Source organism: Rhea pennata, chromosome 19 (genome assembly GCF_028389875.1).
Source record: "Rhea pennata isolate bPtePen1 chromosome 19, bPtePen1.pri, whole genome shotgun sequence".
Taxonomy (NCBI): Eukaryota; Metazoa; Chordata; class Aves; order Rheiformes; family Rheidae; genus Rhea; species Rhea pennata.
The window spans coordinates 9,627,817-9,647,354 of record NC_084681.1 but is presented as its reverse complement, the minus strand read 5'-3'; the positions used below and the strand labels follow the sequence as shown (position 1 = coordinate 9,647,354).

Here is a 19,538-nt window from a genome sequence, read left to right as displayed (position 1 = left end):
GTCTCTAGAGGATGGAGCAGAAAGGTAAGATGTGGGTCCCTGCGGTCAGACAAGGCCCATTTCAGAATACTGGGGCACTAGGAATGCTCATGGAGAAAACTGGGTGTGCAGCAATGCGAGGAAAGGGCAGGAAGCAAAATACTCTCAGGTGATAGACCTCTGAGTTGGGGAGGTGGGCAAAGATATAGAAGGAGTCTCACTTGGGTGGAAGATAGCTTTGGTGCAACAAATGGGTCTGAGAGGCCACTCATGAAGAAGCAATGAGACAGTACTAATCAGTGCAAGGCAGTGACCTTCTTGTGTCAGCAGCCTGCATGCTATCACAGGAAATATTAAAAGAACAGTGTGGGAGGAAATAGGGAACTCATGTTGTGGATGATTGAAGGAGCCTCCAAAGTGTCAAGCACAGCACAGAGGTCTGACCACGGACAATGAAGACTGATGGAATTATTTGACAGAAACTTTTAATGTCTGATGAGAAAGAAGTGGAAGAGCAAAAGGAGAGATGGAAAACATGGGATCTCATGGTTAAAACTGCAAGCCTGAAAAATAATCCTCACAGGAACATTCTGCATGGATGCAAATGAGGCAAGAAAAAAAAGATGTTTTAGGAAATAAGTTACAATGAGAGATGTATGGAGGATTAAGGGAATAAGCCATTTATTTCTCTTGGACACTGAGATAGTTCATTCTTTGACGGGACTTATCTCCTTCCTTTGGTTCTAGAGAGAGTCTAGGTTTTAGCTGCATAATCCTAATCTTGTAACTATCAGATAAAACGAACCCTCCCTTTTGTTTTGTAGAAACAGAAAAGATTTAAGCACTACCTGAGTAAAACAACTCACAGTCTGAGATGTAAATAACAATCGGAGCCTGGGCATGAATACCTATGTACTCCCTGGAAACATAAGGAAGCCCATTTGGGATACCTGGGACTTTGACTACATAGAGAAGAAGGGAAAATGAACTTTTTAATCTTCTTTTTAACAGGACCCTTTACTGCAAGAAACTGGACTTATTATGGAAAGAAGACTGATTATCTGACACAATTCTGACAGAATTTCTATCCAGGTACCAAAATATAATATTTGCATGTTTCTGTTTCTGCTTTGCTTCTGTCCTGTGAACTTTTGAAAAAAAAAAAAAACAGGTTATCCATAATGATGTCTCAATATACGCCTGGGCTTAGTCACCAAATCTGAGCTGCAATGTACTAGAATACATCTATATACATGTTCATCTCCGCTCAAACCTGTGAGTGGATTTAGTGCACAAGGGTTCCACATGTAGCATTTCATATCTGCCTTGGGACCTGGGTCAACTGCATTTGAACATCTAGAACTGGCTTTGGTGTACTGTGCTTCAAATGATCTTATTTAGTTTATTTAACATTTCCTTATCTCCTCGTCATAGCTATTAGCTACCTATTTCTGTCAAATTGTTTACTCTGTTAACATGGTGGATTTAAACTTCGGCTTAGCCTGAAGGTTAGTATTTCCCTTTCAAGTGTGAGAAGAAACCTTTTTTTTTCTAATTATGCTGTAAGACATGCCTTTCCCCTTTGTGCATGCTTCCCTAATTAAAAAACAATATTTTTCTTTCCAAAACTTTTCTCTTTTGTTGTCAAAATGTAAAGTTATGTCTTACAATGAAATAGCTTTGACTGAAACAACAAATCAACCTTTTTAAAAAAAAAATGTGAGAAACATAATTTTCTAAGGTCACAGTGCATAGATTGATAAATGTTTCTGTTTAATCATCATTCTGTAGGTTGAGCAATAACTGTGTTTTAAAATTGTTGTAGTGTGGGTTAACAGAGAAGGATCTTCACTTATCAGAAGGTCCCCAGAAATCCTCAATATCTCATAAGCCTGGATCAAAATAACCTGGATTTCCTAATTTCCAGAGATAAGCCAATTTTTATCCGGTCCTTAAAGAACTCAGAGGTGCAAGGTGCTGACTACTATATTGGAGTACCGCTATTGGTACTATATAGCTATTAGTGAAATTGGAAGCTAGATAAAATCTTATTTTGGCTTTAAAATTGCAAATCAAGAAGAAAATAACATGGATGTTCTTATTATTAAGAACTGAAAAGGTTCCACAGTTGCAGTCAAGGCCAGCTCAGAGTTTTGCATTCATATCGTGGAACTATCTGATCTAATACTTCAGAATAAAGTGTGTCATTGCCAAAATTACTGACTCTGAGTATTTTTTAATAATTTTGGATAGCATGATTACACAATACACAAAGTGAAGTAATCAGTGGTACTGACATCTTTAGAATAAATCACAGAATACCACAGAATGTTCTCTTAACGTGCTTTCAAAATCTAGTCCAATGCTGCAAAAGACAAAAACCAGATATTCTTTAACCAGGTCAGTATTAGTGCAAGCCATGTCTATAAAAGGCAGTTAAGATTTATTGGTTTTAATGAATCTTTGTTTTTTCAGACTTAACAGGTTTGCCTGAAATTAAGTTACCTTTTGTATTTCAATGGAGTTTTATATTACACTTTGATTCTTTTTTGCTCAGGTTTCCCCTATGCAATATTTTAGATGCTTAAGTCCTAGTTTGGATCTTGCTTTAAGTGTCTATTTTTTTTTCCTAACACTGATTCTTAGCTAATAAGTTAATATAGTCACATTATGAAAGCAGGAAAATATGCTTTATCTGAAATTCACTTAATTCGAGGAATTTCTCTAGTAGGCTATTTTTTTTTATGTCATCCAATTCCCTTTTAAAAATTCAAAAGAGAAGTTAGATGTCCAAGTAAAGTGAACTACTTTCATTCTCTGTGATGGTTACACAGAGAGCCTGGTATAACCTCTTTATCCAGAATAAATAATTCTAACAGAGAGTATAGCAGAGCAAATATGGAATAATTTATTTACAACTAGGTAACCATCCACTACACAAATCCTTTTAAGAACCAGTTTCTTAGTACAGAATCTTTCTTTCTTTAAGAGTGGCCTGTGCTACAGTCCTACAGTTGTAGATAAACATTTTTACCTTTGAAAATACAGGGTGAGTGGTGTTACTGTGCTAGCTTGCAAACCCATTAACTGACACAGGTCATATAAGTAGAAGATCTTATTATGGCCATATGTCCCACCTTCCTCAACTCAGGCCAATGAATTTGAATCAGTAATTCTTGCACCAAACCCACATATTGACTTATTTTTTCTTCTTTTTTTTTCTTCTTATAAAACCTTCAAGAGCTCATAGACTGTATGAGTAGATTTTAGACCTACTATTGGGATTTCTATTACTGGGAATTAGAAAACCTTGGCTTTCTCTTCCCCTCTGTACAGGCAAGATACAGAGTTATGTCCTTTGACTGAGCTACAAATATAATCGTCAGATTTCACATTACTTTGATATTAAAAAGAAAAGAAATATGGTTATTTGTGCGAGAAATTTCAAATGCTTGTAACTAACTTTACATAGTTTTTATTTCATGAAAAATGCCTGAAACAAGACTTTAATCATGTAGCATTTCAGATTGTCTTCCAGCTTTAGACACACTACAGAGATTACAGAAACTTAACTGTTAATTGTGTTACAGATGTGAAGGTGAATATATAAAAAACCAAAATGTTACTGTTCAAACATCTTTACCATGTAGATGTTCTATTATGAAGGCAGAAAATGAAGCTGATGATAATGCTGCAATATTCAGTGATGACACAGGAAGCACAACAGTCAAATTCCTGTTCTGTCTACTAGGATATTGCTTAAATATAAAACAATTTACTCATTTCCAGCGTCTGCAGGTCAAACTGAACTGCAACAAAAGGATAATTTCTAGGTATATCTTTACTGACAACAGTTGACTTCTAAATAAGCAAACACAAGTGTGAGTTTTCTGTCTTCTTATAAAGTATTTGTCACTGACTTTAAAAACAGTACAATATCAAGAACTTCGAAATTGTTATGCACTTACCCCACCCGATCACAATATATGTCTGCAGCAGTCGTCTTTCAGAGAGTACAGCATTTACCAATAACGTATGGAGATAAATTCCTTCTACTAATAACCAAAAATAATTTGCCCCAACGAAGTAATGCATGAAAAACTGGGCAGTCCTGCAAATGATTAATATCTGCAGAAAAGAGAGATTAGGAATCATTGTTATATATAAAGGCTCTGACAATATTTTTTCTCTTTGTTTCCTTAGCAACCCTTCTAAAACTACCACATGGTTGTGATTTATTATCTCAGTGATGTATCATGCAACATACTATGTTGCTGTTATTTGGAAGGATTTGGGCTCTTTCGAGACTAGGAGTAAACCTGCAACGCCATCAGGCTGGCTAATTCAAAGATGCTTTGATCTTCACAATGTTTGAAGAACTCGTACTCATGCAGAGGAGAGAAAGCATCTACAAATTTATCAACGTCTGCCTCAGCTTACATTTTAATGCCTCTGTTCAACTGACAGCTCTGTCTTTTCTACAGAATCACAAGGAAATTCCCTTTTCCTGCTTTAGCATTAGTAGAGTTGTGTTGTTTCCATGGTAGGCAAATAAACCTTTTAAAGGTGCTTGTGAAATGTATCTGTAAAAGTGAAGATTGTCCTCTAGTTCTGAAGCTGGGAAAGGACAAAGATCAGAGAATTTATCTTTACAGTATAAAAACACATTGTTAGCTTAGTGCTTAGGTGCTCTTTACAGCCAGTGAAGGAACAGACATTTCCAGGATTTGAGTCACCTCTTCTTGAGTAGAAATCTCAAATATTTCTTTCTTGACTATAGAGGACATCTCAACACCGAGAGATATCTACCTTGCCAGTGTTTTCAAGGAAGGAAAATCAGTGCCTACATGAAGCAGATTACATAGCTCATTTAGGGAGCAAGCCTTCTACTCATTTCTGTCTAAAGGAAGTAAGAAAGAATAATTTTTCTGCAGGGCACCATAGTGCAAAGAGTAGGAGGAAATGGACCAGCCTGCAATATATACACTTGATCAGCAATATGTTGACTTTTAGTTGTGGAGCTTTGCTTTAACTTGTCTGAAGTGAACATAAGAATTTGTAGGAGATGTATAAAATCAATGTATAATAATTGGGTTTGCATGTAGTAGAATTGTAGGTATGCATAATTGTAATTATAATTGTATATACACATGCATTATAATTTATCAAATCAGATAGTTTTTCTTTATTATCCTAAGGTTTATCAGCAAAATGTCACTGCTCAAAGTTCAGCTAACAGCTGAACATCTGAAAACTTCCTTCCATATAGCAAACTGTTCTGAAACTTTAACTGTCACAGCCACCAGCAGCAACAGTACTCTATTAGCAAAGAACTAACAAGTTACTTCAGAACTGAAGTAGGACATCCATCCAGTTTCATCGTTTGGTCTTTTCGAGTAAGTATTGTAGAATATAGTGTCTTTTATAAGAACTGCTGTGGCACGCAAGATAAAAGACGCAAATAAATTCATATGGATGTAGTTTCTTGTGCAGTGAAGTTTTCTGTGGGAGAAAAAACAATGCATGAATGCTTTAGAATACATTTATTTCACAGAAATAAAAAAAAACCTATTATATTCATATTGCTGTCATCAATGGATTTGGCTTAGGAATTGCCTTTGCAAGGATTATTCCTAAAATATATGTATTTATGTCTGAAGTTAAACAATTAACTCAATTGCATGAAAAGAAGACTGTACATGTTGCAGCCTGTAATTTAAAAATGTATGTAAATTTGTACTAACCTCAGTAAAGAAAGTATAAGGAGAGCTAATACAAGGGAGATGAGAGAGAAATAATATCCTATGGTGTACAACAACTGTAGTGTGGTAAGTAATGTATGTTCTTCTTCCTAAAAGAAAAAAAAAGAAAAATAATCAAGATATATGTGCAGGCAGATAGGGCATGAACACTAAATCAGAAAATTTATATCCAATTTCTTTTATGTTGCAACACAGCTATGGAAGGTTTGTGATGTCCACTCCCTCCTCTTTTTCTCTTGAAACCAGTGTATGAAAGAGGCACCTAGAGAAGAGTCTTAGTTTCTTCATAAAATCTGAAGGCATTTAAGGCTTCATTTCCAGAGTGCTGCCACACAAATGCAATTCTGATTGCTCATTATAGCTAATCATTGTCATGATTATAAGCACCAAATTGATGCTGGTCATTTAATAACTGCAGAGATCAACTCATTCAACCTGTACACACACACGCAATTCCTGCTTGTGCATCGTGAGGACACACCTGCACATCAATCTTGTATGTACAATTTTGAGATTTTGCTCTGTCCATAGAGTCATTGAAATAGACTGACTTCCTTCAAGAGTTCAGAGGGAAAAAAAATAAAGTTAGAATTAAATTAGAATATATTTAGAATGTCTTTGAATGATATAAACAAGACAGCAGAGGAAAAGAGGGCACACTCACATTCTTTCTTTCCAACTTGCTTCAGTTTGCATTTCTTATTGCTAAGCTTTGTTTAGACTTTTATGTCTACTTTCCATATGTCCATATTATTTTTTCTAGCTCAAGAAAAGCTTCTCTGCGGAGGAGACACAGAAATACAGTATACATGATGCTTGTTATCCATATTTGGTCTCCAGAGTTTCTCTTGGAATTTGTGTCTTTTCTTCAGTGATTTCATTGTTTCCTTAGTTAATTATCCTATCGCTCACTGCCAGGGATTGTAGCACTTTCTCCTTGCAATGATCTGTCTCTAACAAGCTTATGCTATTTAACACTATCTGGAGAGAATAAGGAGTTGTACTTGCGAATAAAAGCTTTCTTGGAGAGGGTGAAAGTATATAGGGACTGCAGTGTGGGTGCAGGAGATCCCCATAGTACAGCCCTTAGTCACTCAGCTTCACGCAAACAAAAAATTCAGGAATGAACATAATAAGAAGCATGAGTTATCGTCCTGTCTGTGGCAATTTTGCAACACCAAGGCAGATGAACCCGAGCTGATTCTTTTGACGTGGGTGGATGCCAAGCATTTTGGAATTTTTGAACTGAATATAATGAACGGGTACAAAACCACACTTAGCACGGGAAAGAAAGCTCGTTAAAGGTTTCAGAGAAGCTGTCTGCTGTCACATAAGATGAATTTGTGTGTTACTCTCCCACCCAGAAGTTTACAATCCAGGATAATCAATAGATCATGAACACCCCTCAGCATACGTGAATATTTATCACACTTGAATAAATAACTGCAATTTTGGAAATCCATATGTTCACTATATAAAGAGCTTATTAAGATCATAGTAATATATGAGGATGCCGAACTAATAGTGTTTAATAAAGTACTCAATAGATTAATTCCTTTCAATAAAATAATAAACAATACTATAAACAGTATTATTAACTCTAAGTAACAAATAGCAAATAACAAAGAATTAACAGTAATAATATTTAACCAAAGAAACTTAATTTTGACATTAGCTAAGCTGAACTTTGTGGCAATAGAATACACAAGAAGCCTGAAACCGGATGAACTGCGTGAAACCAAATAAACTGCACACTTTACTGTTATCTGAAATGCTATAGTTTAAATTGCAACTCACCCTGCTCCGTTGTACAAGCCGGCAGCAGGATTAGATCCCTTGTTCGCTGCCTGAAGCTTTGTTCTTTACTGAAAAGGTAACCTGAATGTTGGAATTGAGCATACGTAGTGGCAGATTTCTTATGCAGAGGATGCAGTCAGGCTTCTTGCAAACGAAGCAGGAGACTGACATACAGCTTCGCAAACCAGAGTCAATTAGTAATTGCTTTCATTTTATCGTCAGTGCAAAAAGGGGAGCATTATCAATGTGAGTAATTTCGTTTTGCTCTTTATTAAGTTCTGTAGAACTGTTCCCTGTGCTGCCAAAGCCCAACACCTGGGCTGCGCGCTAAGTCAGGCAGGGAAGAAGGGTGATGCTCACACTATGGTAGTCCTCCTGTTTGCTACTAGCTAAACTCTAAGGTGAAATTCAGTACAGGTAGAAGGTAAGGGTTTGCTCTTCACTCTCTTTTTCATTTGAAAGGACCAATTAATGGCTCGTTAAAGGCTAGAAGGAAGTGAAAGGAATTAAGTCTTTGGCAAACTATGGCTATTTGTGATAGACTGTGAGATCCTCTGAATTTTAGTTACTTAATAGCCAAATTGCTGTATTTTCAATTTTATTAGGAAGAAGCCAGCACACGTGAACATTGGATTCTGAAGAGAAAATAATTTGTGGCATCTGAAGCAGGAATCCCCATCCTTAATATTTCCTCTTTCTCCTCTTCTAAATAAAAGTGTAGGTTTCCATTTGGGAATCTAAATGAAATCTGAAAAATCTGAAAAGCCTTTTCAGATATTCAATGTACACATTTTATCTGTTACTCCAGAAGAGATTAAGATGATTAAATATTAAAAGCATAATATAAAACATCATACTTACATTTTTCTTGAAATGATTTTTCTCAGAACACTCTGAACTATCACGCCAAATGTCTGTGGAGTTTTCTCTCGTTTGCCAAATTCCCTGGTCCAAGCAGATTCTGTATACATTTCCTACACTTCCTGAAAGTAAACAGAGATTAAGTCTGAAAGGTCAAAATAAAGATTTCATTTTTCATATACACTTTACAGATTTCTCCCTTTCTTCATAGCATTAGAACCTCCCTCCCCCACCCAAAAAAAGGAACAGGAATGTCTTGTCTTTATCATCAAAAGATATTTTAATTTTTGATATCTTTTTGATATTTGAAAATTTCTTTTGCATATTTCCTTAGGAGAAAGCAGGAATGTAATCTAGCAGAAATCAGTTCTCATATGCACCTAGTATTTACAATAAGTACATGGTTATTACACCCAGAAGAAAAGCTCACATTTAATATTATTTCTTTTTTCTCCTTAAGCTCGTACATATGCACATCAAGCATGCCCAAGTTGTGTAGCTAAAATTGTAAGAGGAAGAGGACAGTCTGATCAGGGAACAGTCATTCTCTTGAGCTTCAAAATACCTGTGGCTGGTGTTTTGTTTGTGTATTTTGGGGCCAGATTAGCAAGTGGTGTGAACTGGTGAAGCTTCCTTGGCTTGAACTGTGCTGTTTTCATTTGTGCTAATTAAGAATTTGCCTATAACAGCAGAGGAACAGTATGGAGATGCTGGCTGATGTTTGTTTTTCAGCAGTGCCCCCTTATTTTCTTCATGAAGGATGGGATTTTCTTTAGCTCCTTGACCTCATCTTAAAGCTGTTCTCAACAGCTGCCTTCCATTTATATCTAATTAAACTTGAGGATTTTTAATTCATTTTTGAATTAGTGTTTAAGGATGGCAAGAGCAATGAGAATATCTTATTTCACTTAGGATAACTGGAACTGAGAGAACTGTTTCTGGAGTGTAGTTTGTTACGATGGAGCAGGAGCTTTGTTTGGGGAGTGCATGTCCGTGCTTATTGCACCTCTTCCAGTCTGACAAATAGTAGAGTTGTAATAGACCCCAGCTGCCGAAGGGATCAACTTTGATGCTTTTACTGGCACTTCCACATGCCTCAGAGGGGTAGAGGCTGCCTTTAAGGATCTGTTCTGTACAAAATGCCAAACAAAGAAATTGCAAAACATGAATAACTGAGGAATCCCAGAAGCCCAGATCAGGTCAGGTTAGGAGGGAACTTAGGATTTGTGTTAGTTTCCAAGAACCAACTTTCACAGTTGGTTTCTCACAGTCATTCAGCAACTGCTCTTCTCTGCTGTAGTCCTGCTTTATTACCAGGTTAGCTCCAAAGCTGTTAAACTGACCAATCCCCAATACAAAGAGGTAGAGTGAAGAAAAACACTTTGGGAGACCTTAGGCACCAGTACCAGGGGGAAGTCTGGTCACACACCATAAACTGTAAATTTCACAAGGGCCAATGAGGAGGATCGTAGAATCATAGAATTGGTAATGTTGGAAGGGACCTCTGGAGGTCATCTAGTCCAACCTCCCCACTCAGCAGGGTCACCTAGAGCATGTTAGACAGGGTTGCATCCAGGCGGGCTTTGAATATTTCCAGAGAAGGAGACTCCTCAGCCTCTCTGGGCAACGTGTTCCAGTGCTCCATCACTCTCACAGTGAAGAAATTCCCCCTCATGTTCAGGTGGAACTTCCTGTGGTTCCATTCTGTTTAACAAATCATATGGGGGGGGGGGGACTGGAGAAAGCTAGGATAAGCAGCCCACAGTAGTCTCCCATAAACTTAAGTGTTTAAGTATACTGGTACTTGCAGGTGATTTTAGAAAGGTCGCTAAGAAAGTAGGTTATGTAGTGGGAAGCAGAATCTCTACCCACTGCTGGTAGGAACATCCATCCTTTTATTTTGGAGAAAGGGAAGGTTGTTTGCTCTTAAATATCTTTACTCCTTTAATTCTTTTTCCCTTTCTTAACACCTTCTTGCTTCACTCTGTTCAAGAAAACATTGTTTGGAAAGCTCATTTGTTCAATCCACCACTTGCTGGTGGTGCAGTATGACCTACTGGAGGGCTGGCTGTTCAGACACCTTTGTTTGACTATTGAACTTTTCTGGCTGAAACCTTCATTTCTGATTTCAGTGGAGATCCCAGAAGCTGAACCCCATATCTGGTGCTGCCATTCAAGGCCTGGCAGTATATTTACACATTCTTGGAAATACTCATTTGTAGCAGACAATAATGGAGTTGTAATAAGCACAGATGGAGAGAAAAGGATAAATTACATCACAACAAAACATTGACAGCAGATCTGTGCCTCATGTCAGGAAAGCTGTGAGATAGGAAAACCTTCGGATAGTGGGACACTGAGACAGCAGAGAACAGCACCTTAGCTGGATTCCCAGCAACTCCAGGAAAAGTTACCACTTTCACATTACCATTTTCCAACCATGGCAAATATGAAGGACACGGAACAGAGACATTTCCTGGTGGTGAGTAAGGCCAGCAAACAAACTGATCAAATGTCCCATTACAGTGTATTCCTGGGGAGAGAAGCAAATAGATGTTGTTTTACAAAAAAACATTCAAACAATGGATAACAATGAAAACCGCTGTGCGCTGTTCCAGGTAACCTGCAATTGCACAGGTTCGTTCTGTGTGGAGTGGCTATGACTCCCGTCGCATGGAGAGCTGTGTAAGAATGTCACATGACATTCTTACAATGAAATTGGATCTCATTGTTTTCAGAGGTCTCAAAAGGATGCGCAAAAAGGATGCATCAGCATTGTCTAGGCTCTTCCATGTCAGCTTTCTAACTTGAGGTGTACTGCTTTTCTAAAAAAATTATTTATTTTTTTTGACCTGAGATATCACCTTGGACAAATCCAGCTGCAATGACATGAAGTAAATGCAACAGGAGAAATCATGGAAGCCAAAGATGAAGTTTGTAGGATCCTTTAAGATTTTTGAGGACTAGGAGGAAGTTTCTTCCAATGAAATGCAGACAAAGATAGGCAGGAGGGAAACTTCTAGAGAAAAAATAAATAGAAAATAAGGGAGGACAGGGTTGCAAGAAGAGGACAACTAATAGGACTGAATATAGCTCAAAAACTGAGGCAGGTTAAGTGAGAGTTTCAGTTCTAAACTTTGTCCAGCATCTGGCCTTTAGAAATATAGCAGGATGAAGTCAATGAACACGAGTCAGCTAAGAGACTAGGACAGAAGTAGAGAAAAGAAGCCATAAATGGTATTTGTTTGCAATAGTTGCTGAGAAGAAGAAATCAAAAGAAATCAGTGCAGCTGAAAATACAAGTATGATGAGCAAAATATATGATAGGCCCAGCTTGCATACATGTTCTCATTGACTAATCACTTGTTGATAGGGAGGCTGCCTCCCATCTATGTTCATGCCCCTCCACCTCTTTTGAAATGTAATTGAAATGTTTGTAACATGTAACATGTTTCAGGACAAAAAGATACCGCAACTTCATGATTGCATCTGTTTGAGGATCAAGTTATAGTTGACCGTACTACATTTAGAACTTAAAAATAGATACACACTTCCACAAATCAAGGTAAAGAATTTGAACATTTGGATATTCAGTGATGTTACTTCTAACACTCCGCTTTATTGTGCTGTTTGTTTGCTTACCAGTAACTACAGTTGGTTCCTGTAGCATTTTCAAGCATTCTTTTTTGTAGTTGAGCCATCTAGATGTGGTTTTTTCCAGTAGAGATCCTTTGGCCTGTGGGTGAAAATACTGGATGTAAAGAAAATCATTTAGAGCCTTGTGGGTTTTAAAGGCTTCCTTCAGTTATACAAATTTATGAGCAGAAGAGAGGAGAAGAGAGCAGAAGAGAGGAGAGGAAGGAGAGGACAGGAGAGGAGAGGTTAAAAAGGAGGAAATCCCCCTTTTTCTCTAGGAAGCTATTAATGAAATTTCACCAGTGGCTGTTTTTGTCTAAGCAAGAAATCTATTGCCACAGTTTTTTCCAACATGTGCCTGAGTCCCTTCTAAAATCTACATAGATATTTAATTGCTGGGTTCTGGGGGAGTGCACCAAACACATTGGAATTTCGTTCCAACACTGCAGAAAATGTGTGCTGATCTTCGCAAATCTTTCAGCCTTTCCAAGCCTTTTAGAGTCAGATTATTCCAAGGTCAGCTAATCATTCCTGTGTTTCTTCTGGATTAATCTATGAATCCAACTGATGATAATTTTCTGGGCTGTTTATATTTTAGAGTATTTTTAAAGATAATCAATTGTACTCAGTTGAGAAGTTCAGTAGAAATTTGAATAAATGAGTAATGAATAAACAATACTATTTTTCTAGTAACACTTTTCCTCTAGTGCATTCTGTGCTCCCCTTCTCTGCACTTCAAATGCCATTTCATCCTCCAACAGCTGCAACCTTGCCATCAACAGCTTTCTTTTCTTATTAAAGAAAAAAAAAAAAGTGCAACTGTTCATCTCAGTTTTATTTGCCCACCTGCACCTTTTACGTTGCCTTTTTGGCCTGGACAGGGAACAGTCTTACTGTTGGAGGTTGTCGTGTGCCCAGAGGGGAAAAGAGACTGTTCTCAAGATTTCTGGCTTAATGAAATAGGGCATAAATTTTTACTTTTGTCCATGTCAAGGTTTTCTCCACATAAAACGCCATACAAGTGGGGTTTTTTTTTATGTTCAAGCCTTTGTAGGTATATTTTGGATTTTTTTTTCATTGTAGATATTTTCAAGATTTGTTCTGCCTACACCTTGTTCTTATAGATCTCTCCAGAGAAGATCAAGAAAGTGTTTAGTTAAAAGAAAAGCTAGATTTCAGGAGAGTAAGATCTGAAATAGTTGCTTTGAAGTGATCCAAGTAGAGAGAACAGAAGTACAAAAATTGCAAGAACATTTTCCTCCTTATCTCTGTAGCCTTGAAAACAGGTTCAACTTTGTGTCCAGTCAGTTTAATGGCAGCAAATTCCTCAGAGTCCCCTCTGGCCCTTAGAAAATCAACCTCTCCACTACAAAAGCCTGGCTGCTTCTCACACCTGCTGCTCAATCGCAGTCTCCTATCGCATTGCTCTCCTGTCTTCTGTCTCTTTGCCTGCTCACCTCATTCTGTTCTCTGGAAGCTTCTGTCCCTTGCAACATGATCAGCTGCAAGAACATCCCTCCATCCACAGGGTCCTGTCTGACCCATCACACAGTCTCTCCTTTTCTGGATAGAGATAATACTGAGAACACTGGTCTATCAGAGCCTAAATGGAGGGCTTACTCTGCCGTAAACATGCTACAGGTTGTATGAGACTGCATTGCTGCAGTTACAAGAATTGGAGTGTCCTGCAGTCGTGGGAACACACAGAAGAGATGCAGAGGTTGAGGAGTTTGTCAATGGTGTTTGGAAAGAGAGTGAGAAGAGAGGTTTAGAAGGTCTCTGTTGGATATGCTGACTCTGTGTTGCTCCCTTGTGACCAGAAGCTGTATACGGAGATATGAAAGAGACTTAGGTTTTATCAGGAAAGGGTGAGAACGTGGATGTAGATCTACAATTGTGGTACATGCCTTATCAGTTTAACTGTAACCATTGTCCCAAAGGGATTCTTACATTTTTGGCTTGCTCTCTCTTATTATCAGCCTTTCTGACACATCTTTATCACATGACAGTCTTACCGAAGAGGGCTTTAGAGGGCCATAGCTGATAAATACTGTTTAGGAAAGGAATGGCTAAAAAGTGAAGAATTAAATACAAAATTGGTTTATGATATATTAGAGTTGAGCTGTTGAAGAAATGCCCTCCTAAGAGCAAAGCAGTAAAGAAAAGACAGTGCTAGATACTGCTTACAGATCAACATCAACATGATGACTTGAACATTATTTATCTAGGGAAAAAATCATCAGCCAAAGCAGTCTCTGTGTAATATCTCAGCTGGTCTCCTGAAACCAGGACTTTGAGTTGCCAGAGACAGGCAGATAGTCCAAGAACTATTGGACTATAGAACTGCCATTACTATAAGTCACAAAAAATGAATAATTCAATGCTGGTTGAAAACATTACAGATTGTCATGACCATTTTGGAGAGCAGACTATGAATTTCCAAAACACAACAACTCTCATGATAAAGTACGCTTTCAGTTTTCTAAGGAAGATCCCCTTTTCTGGACCAGAATCTTTTTGGAAACTGCCTTTCACACATGCAATTTACTGAGATTCTACGAGCTTGATGAGATACCAAGGGCTGAAAGTCATCACTGAACACACATCCACGTCAAAGGACTAACAGCATTACTCTTGCTTGGGCACAATATTCTTGTATGGATACAGAAGATCTATTAAGCTCAATCCCTTTCTTTCTTTCCATCAGAAAAGGTCTTTAACCAGAACTGGAAATCAAAAAAAGCCTAAGATCTCTTAGGAAGTCATTATATTCTGTAGCATTTCTCAGTTCAGTTCCTCCTTCCATTCTTTTCCCTAGGAGAGAATTAAATTTCCCCCCTCCTTTTAATTTTTTGTTATTGTTGTTATTGATAAAATAACCAGATTACTATATGGCTGCAAAATTCACCTGTGTCTTATCTTCGGATCTAAGTTTGTTGGAAAAATTAAGAAAAGTCTGTGTTTGTTTGCTTTTGAAACAAGAACAGTGGTGAAAATTATCTAGCTGTTATATGGGATTGTTCATTCATATGTGTTTTTGCTGTATAAAATGCTGTTTGTACAAAGTTCTGCTTTGAGACTCTTAGCTAATTTCCAGACACCCTGTTTGAAATTCCAGGGAGTAGAAAGTCTATAATTATTCTTCATTTGATGGACTTGCAAGATAAGGAGAGAATATTTACAACAGGCATGAGAAAGGAATGTATGTTTCCAAAATAAAAAATATCTTGACATTTCCCTGGTGCAGGCCCCAAAATGCTGAGAGGCAGGGGAGATTGTTGAGAAACTCCCAGGTCAGTGAACCTCATTTGAAGAGGCCGAGAGATGGAGATGACGCAGTTGTAGAAAAGATTACTTGATATAAAGGATAGCCCTTCAGTTTCTAATAAACAAACACATTAAACAGCAAAGGAAGTACAGGGAAAGCCTCATAACTGCTACCTGGCTGTTTGTTTGGTTCTATTTCTGGAGATAGAACTTAGAAGAATTGATAAAAGAAACTCATTTAACAAGCGGGATGAGCAGCTTAGGCATAAAGGACAGGTTCACTTCACTTTGTTGTGTATTCATCAGTCCCTGCAAAGCCAGAAACAGAATCAGAAATCTAGTACCTGGTCACTATTGATGTAAACATCTGATATGTTTAGTTTTCCACCTGAAGACATTCTGATGAAAAAAACCAAAAGAATCAACTTTGTATAAAATTAGGTCAGCACTAGACATAATTAAGCATTGAATCAGCTGACCTCAAATGTTAATATTAAATGCAGAGCTAGAAGAATAAATATATCATTGAAATAGTTAATGAGAAAAATAGCAAATGTTGGAAATCAGCAGAGGAGCAGCCAATGATGGCACAGGTGAGTTAATAGGGTCATTTGAATCACACAGAAGCATGAACTCACTTGAAGAGCATATGCTGAATAGACATAATGCAAAATTTACTCCTATAAGCCACAGCTGGAAGATGTATTTGAGGGCTGCAGTGATTCTGAGAAGGATTAAAACAAGTGATAGAAATCCTCTGTATGCAATGCTGCAGTAAAAGAGATTGTTGAAACTCCTGCATTTGTGCATGCAAGTGGGAATAATGAAAAGAACTATGAGATTGTGCAGTATTTTTCTGCTTTGTCAGGATATTATGATTAACTCTGATGGCCATGCTTCAGAAGAGATGGTGATAAATTTGCAGTTTGTTAGGAAAGTGTTGGTGGCCTCAAGCATTAGAATAAAAAGCTAAGAAATCCCCATAGATTTATCTTATCAAAGCGATGGCTACACAGAGATTCAACAGCAGCCCACAAGGACTTAAATGATAGCATGTTGGGAATTGCTCATAGGCTATTTATACAGCACCTACCAAAAAAAAGCTAAAAAAAAGCAAGCATGCATCTCATATGTTATCTTTTGGTAGGCAGTGGTCTCCACTCCTACTGAGGCGAATCTTTAAGGATCTGTATATTTGAGAAAGGCTGAAGAATGCTGGCAGTGCTTTGTGATGAGGAAGATAGCTTTCTTTCCCTTCTTAGTTTGACAGAGATTGAGGAAGGTGCCATAGAGAGAGAAGACTGCAATGTGTTCTGCGCTGGGATGTTCTCAGTCCTTCCTACCAAGCTCTTCAGTGTTAAGTAAATTACAGAGATATTCACTGGCCAGGCTTAAATGGGAAGGAGGATCTTAGCAGGTGGGACACATCAATGTCCAATATCTGTCTAACCAAATGAAAAGAATTCATAGAGAAGTCAATGAGACAGGCTTGCATCTATATCTTTTATCTGTGTGGTTAGTATTCTTCAGAGAAGGCTTCAGGTTCTCTCAGGAAAATGAAGAAGTGTAGTTTACCTGGTGAGTATAGCAATCACTACCGAGAACTTGGGAGCTTTTTCTCCTTTGGCCATGTTTGGGAGAAAGTCCTGTTCTCTAGGTATGTTCTGAAAACTGCTGTAAATCACTCCTGCATGTGAAATAGGCCTGTGATTATTTTTACAAATCCCCGTGAGGTTTTACTATGACCTAAGCCCTGAGCTACCCAGTGCTATTATAACTGGGATGCTCTGTATGCTCAGCAGTAGAAATACAAGCTTTCAGGAAAATTTGCCGTGATCTCACAATCACGGCAATATTGTCATATTGCAGCTGAGCATGAGTTTTGATCTCAGTTTTAGATTTTGATCAAGATTTAGCCAATCTAGCATTTAAACAGAAATTTAGCAGAATTTAGGATCCAAAATCCAAGAAAAAAATTCAGAAAGCCTGTAACCTTTGCCTTGCACTGAAAGTTTCTTCATTTCAGAGTGTTTGAAGATTCATCGGTAACATACAAACCACTTCAGCTTGAGAATCTGAGCAGTGAATTCACAACCAAATTCAGCGTCATTAAAATTTAATCAAAGTTACCTGGAAGGATCTTTCGGTTCATTTTGGTTACTCAGAGCACTCAAATTGCATCAGGGTGATAACATTAGTCACTGCTCTTTAAGAGTATTCTGGATGCAGCGGATACTGCTACTGGAAGCTCTCACCTAAGTGAATTATAAAAAAAAATCTCTACAGCTGCCAACAGCCTAGTTTAAATCTATTCTCTTCATGACTGACTGTACCATAGACAGTATTTTGCCATTTAATTTCTGAGTTATATTAAGCTAATGGTGAAAGGAAGTGGTAACTGCATATTTGGAATACGATAAAAAAGAACTTTCTATATAAAATAAGACTTTAAATATTTACTGATTCTTTCAGCCCTGATCCTGATGTATCCTGACTGATGATTTTTATAGCTGTGTTGGTGTTTGTCTAGGAAATGTGGATAGAGAGATTTATGATTGTTATTTCTTTACTATGGTTTCTTTACTATGGTTTAAACTACCTAATGTAAACAAGTTCCAGGAGTCACTGTAACAAAGTAATTCACTGTGGATAAATTCATATTCTTTCAAAATTTTGACTTCACTGAGGTTATTGGGAATTTTTCTCTTAACTTCGATGGCACCAGCACTTTGCTCAAGGTATGCCATATATTGAATGTGGCTTACAAACACAAGAGTCCTTTCATTTCTGTATTCATTTATGGTAGAGAAGCTCAAACACAAGCAATTGGAATATCTTCTACTAAAAAAATTCAGAATATGTGTCTCCCAATAAATTGTTATTCCTAAAAAAGCTACAAGCAAAATTACGACCCAGCCTGTAATGTGCACAATAAGCATGCTTTCCTGGCTAAGTGGAGGACAAGTGGATAGAAATATATTATCAGTGGATAGAAAAATATATATATATATATATATAAAATATTACTACTTTCAGGTTAAGACAAACCTGTCAGTTACATTAATTCTCATGTCCGCTTATTTCATAGAAATTTATCCTAGATTTATACATGAGTTTTCTTCAGATAATTTAAAATTTACTACAACACCTAAGTAAACTACAGTTTAAAATTTACTGAGCTGAAGTTAAGCATGGTGATTAAAAACACATATGAAAATTTCCAAGAAATGAGTTTTACTGAGATATTTTGTTATTACATACCTAAAGCTGTCCCAAATTTTAAGACTATATAGATGAAGAAGCAATTATTAAAATTTTGGTTTAGATATAGTAGAAAAACAAGATGACTGTTTACTAGAGCTCTACAGGTAACAATTCAAAAATTGTACATATTTTTGCTAGGCTTCTGTAAAAAGCTGAGATGCAAAACGATACCAATAATATCAGCTTGCAGAAACACAAAACGGAATGCCTAACACTTGCATATGTCTAAAAGGTTAAACAACAGTGTCATAAATTAAGCAAAGCTCTTTTTACAAGGTAAGAAAACTGGGAAAATGGTAGAAAATAAGCATGATTCATGATTGTATTGCTATCTGACAGGTAAATTGAAAAATAATTTATTATTAATCAATATTGTTATGAAAAGAGATTGCATAAAACAAACGGAAATAGTATATAGCCACTGTATTAATCAGCATTAATGGAAGAAAACTGTTAATGACTTAGAATGAGGTGTAATATAAAATTCTGTAGCTTCTCAGTCAACATTTCTAATGACTAATTTTCAACAAGCGGAAATTCTTACATCAGAACTATTTGTGAAACAAACTTTGCTGTTTGTGTAGATTCAAACGCTATGTGAGAGGAATCTTCTTTCGTATCGTCGATAGGTAATTATTGAATTAACTTACCTCTTTCACTAGAAACAGCATCATGACAGAGCTGGCAGGTCCAGGAGATATTTTGGACCAGAACCCCATACTGGAGCAGAGACTAAAAAGTGTGGCCATGCCCATTCTAATAAATTTATTCTTGATAGGCTGCTGTCTCACTCTACTACAAAGAAACTGTCCTGTGAAAAAAAATTAAAAGTCTCTTCTTTTATAGATGCAACTGTTTCAGAATCTTCTTATAAATAAGCCAGGAAATCTGCTAAAATGTCTAGGTTTGCTAGACTCCAACTACGTTTTGTTTTTCTGATAAAAGGCAGAGAGAATGTAGTCTAAACGTCAC

The 19,538-nt window shown here is 37.1% G+C and overlaps 1 protein-coding gene across 1 annotated transcript in view; it reads right to left on the bottom strand.

Annotated features, from left to right (window-relative positions):
- GLP2R (glucagon like peptide 2 receptor) overlaps window positions 1-19,504 on the bottom strand; it is a 36,587-nt gene extending 17,083 nt beyond the window's left edge. Inside the window, exons 1-7 of the mRNA XM_062591761.1 lie at window positions 19,217-19,504; window positions 12,042-12,135; window positions 10,828-10,932; window positions 8,400-8,521; window positions 5,724-5,830; window positions 5,325-5,481; window positions 3,948-4,107 (exon numbers count right to left, since the gene is read on the bottom strand). Coding sequence (XP_062447745.1) covers window positions 3,948-4,107; window positions 5,325-5,481; window positions 5,724-5,830; window positions 8,400-8,521; window positions 10,828-10,932; window positions 12,042-12,135; window positions 19,217-19,321 — 850 coding nt within the window. The 5' untranslated portion in view covers window positions 19,322-19,504. The remainder of the gene's footprint in view (window positions 1-3,947; window positions 4,108-5,324; window positions 5,482-5,723; window positions 5,831-8,399; window positions 8,522-10,827; window positions 10,933-12,041; window positions 12,136-19,216) is intronic.
- Between the last annotated feature and the right edge of the window lie 34 nt (window positions 19,505-19,538).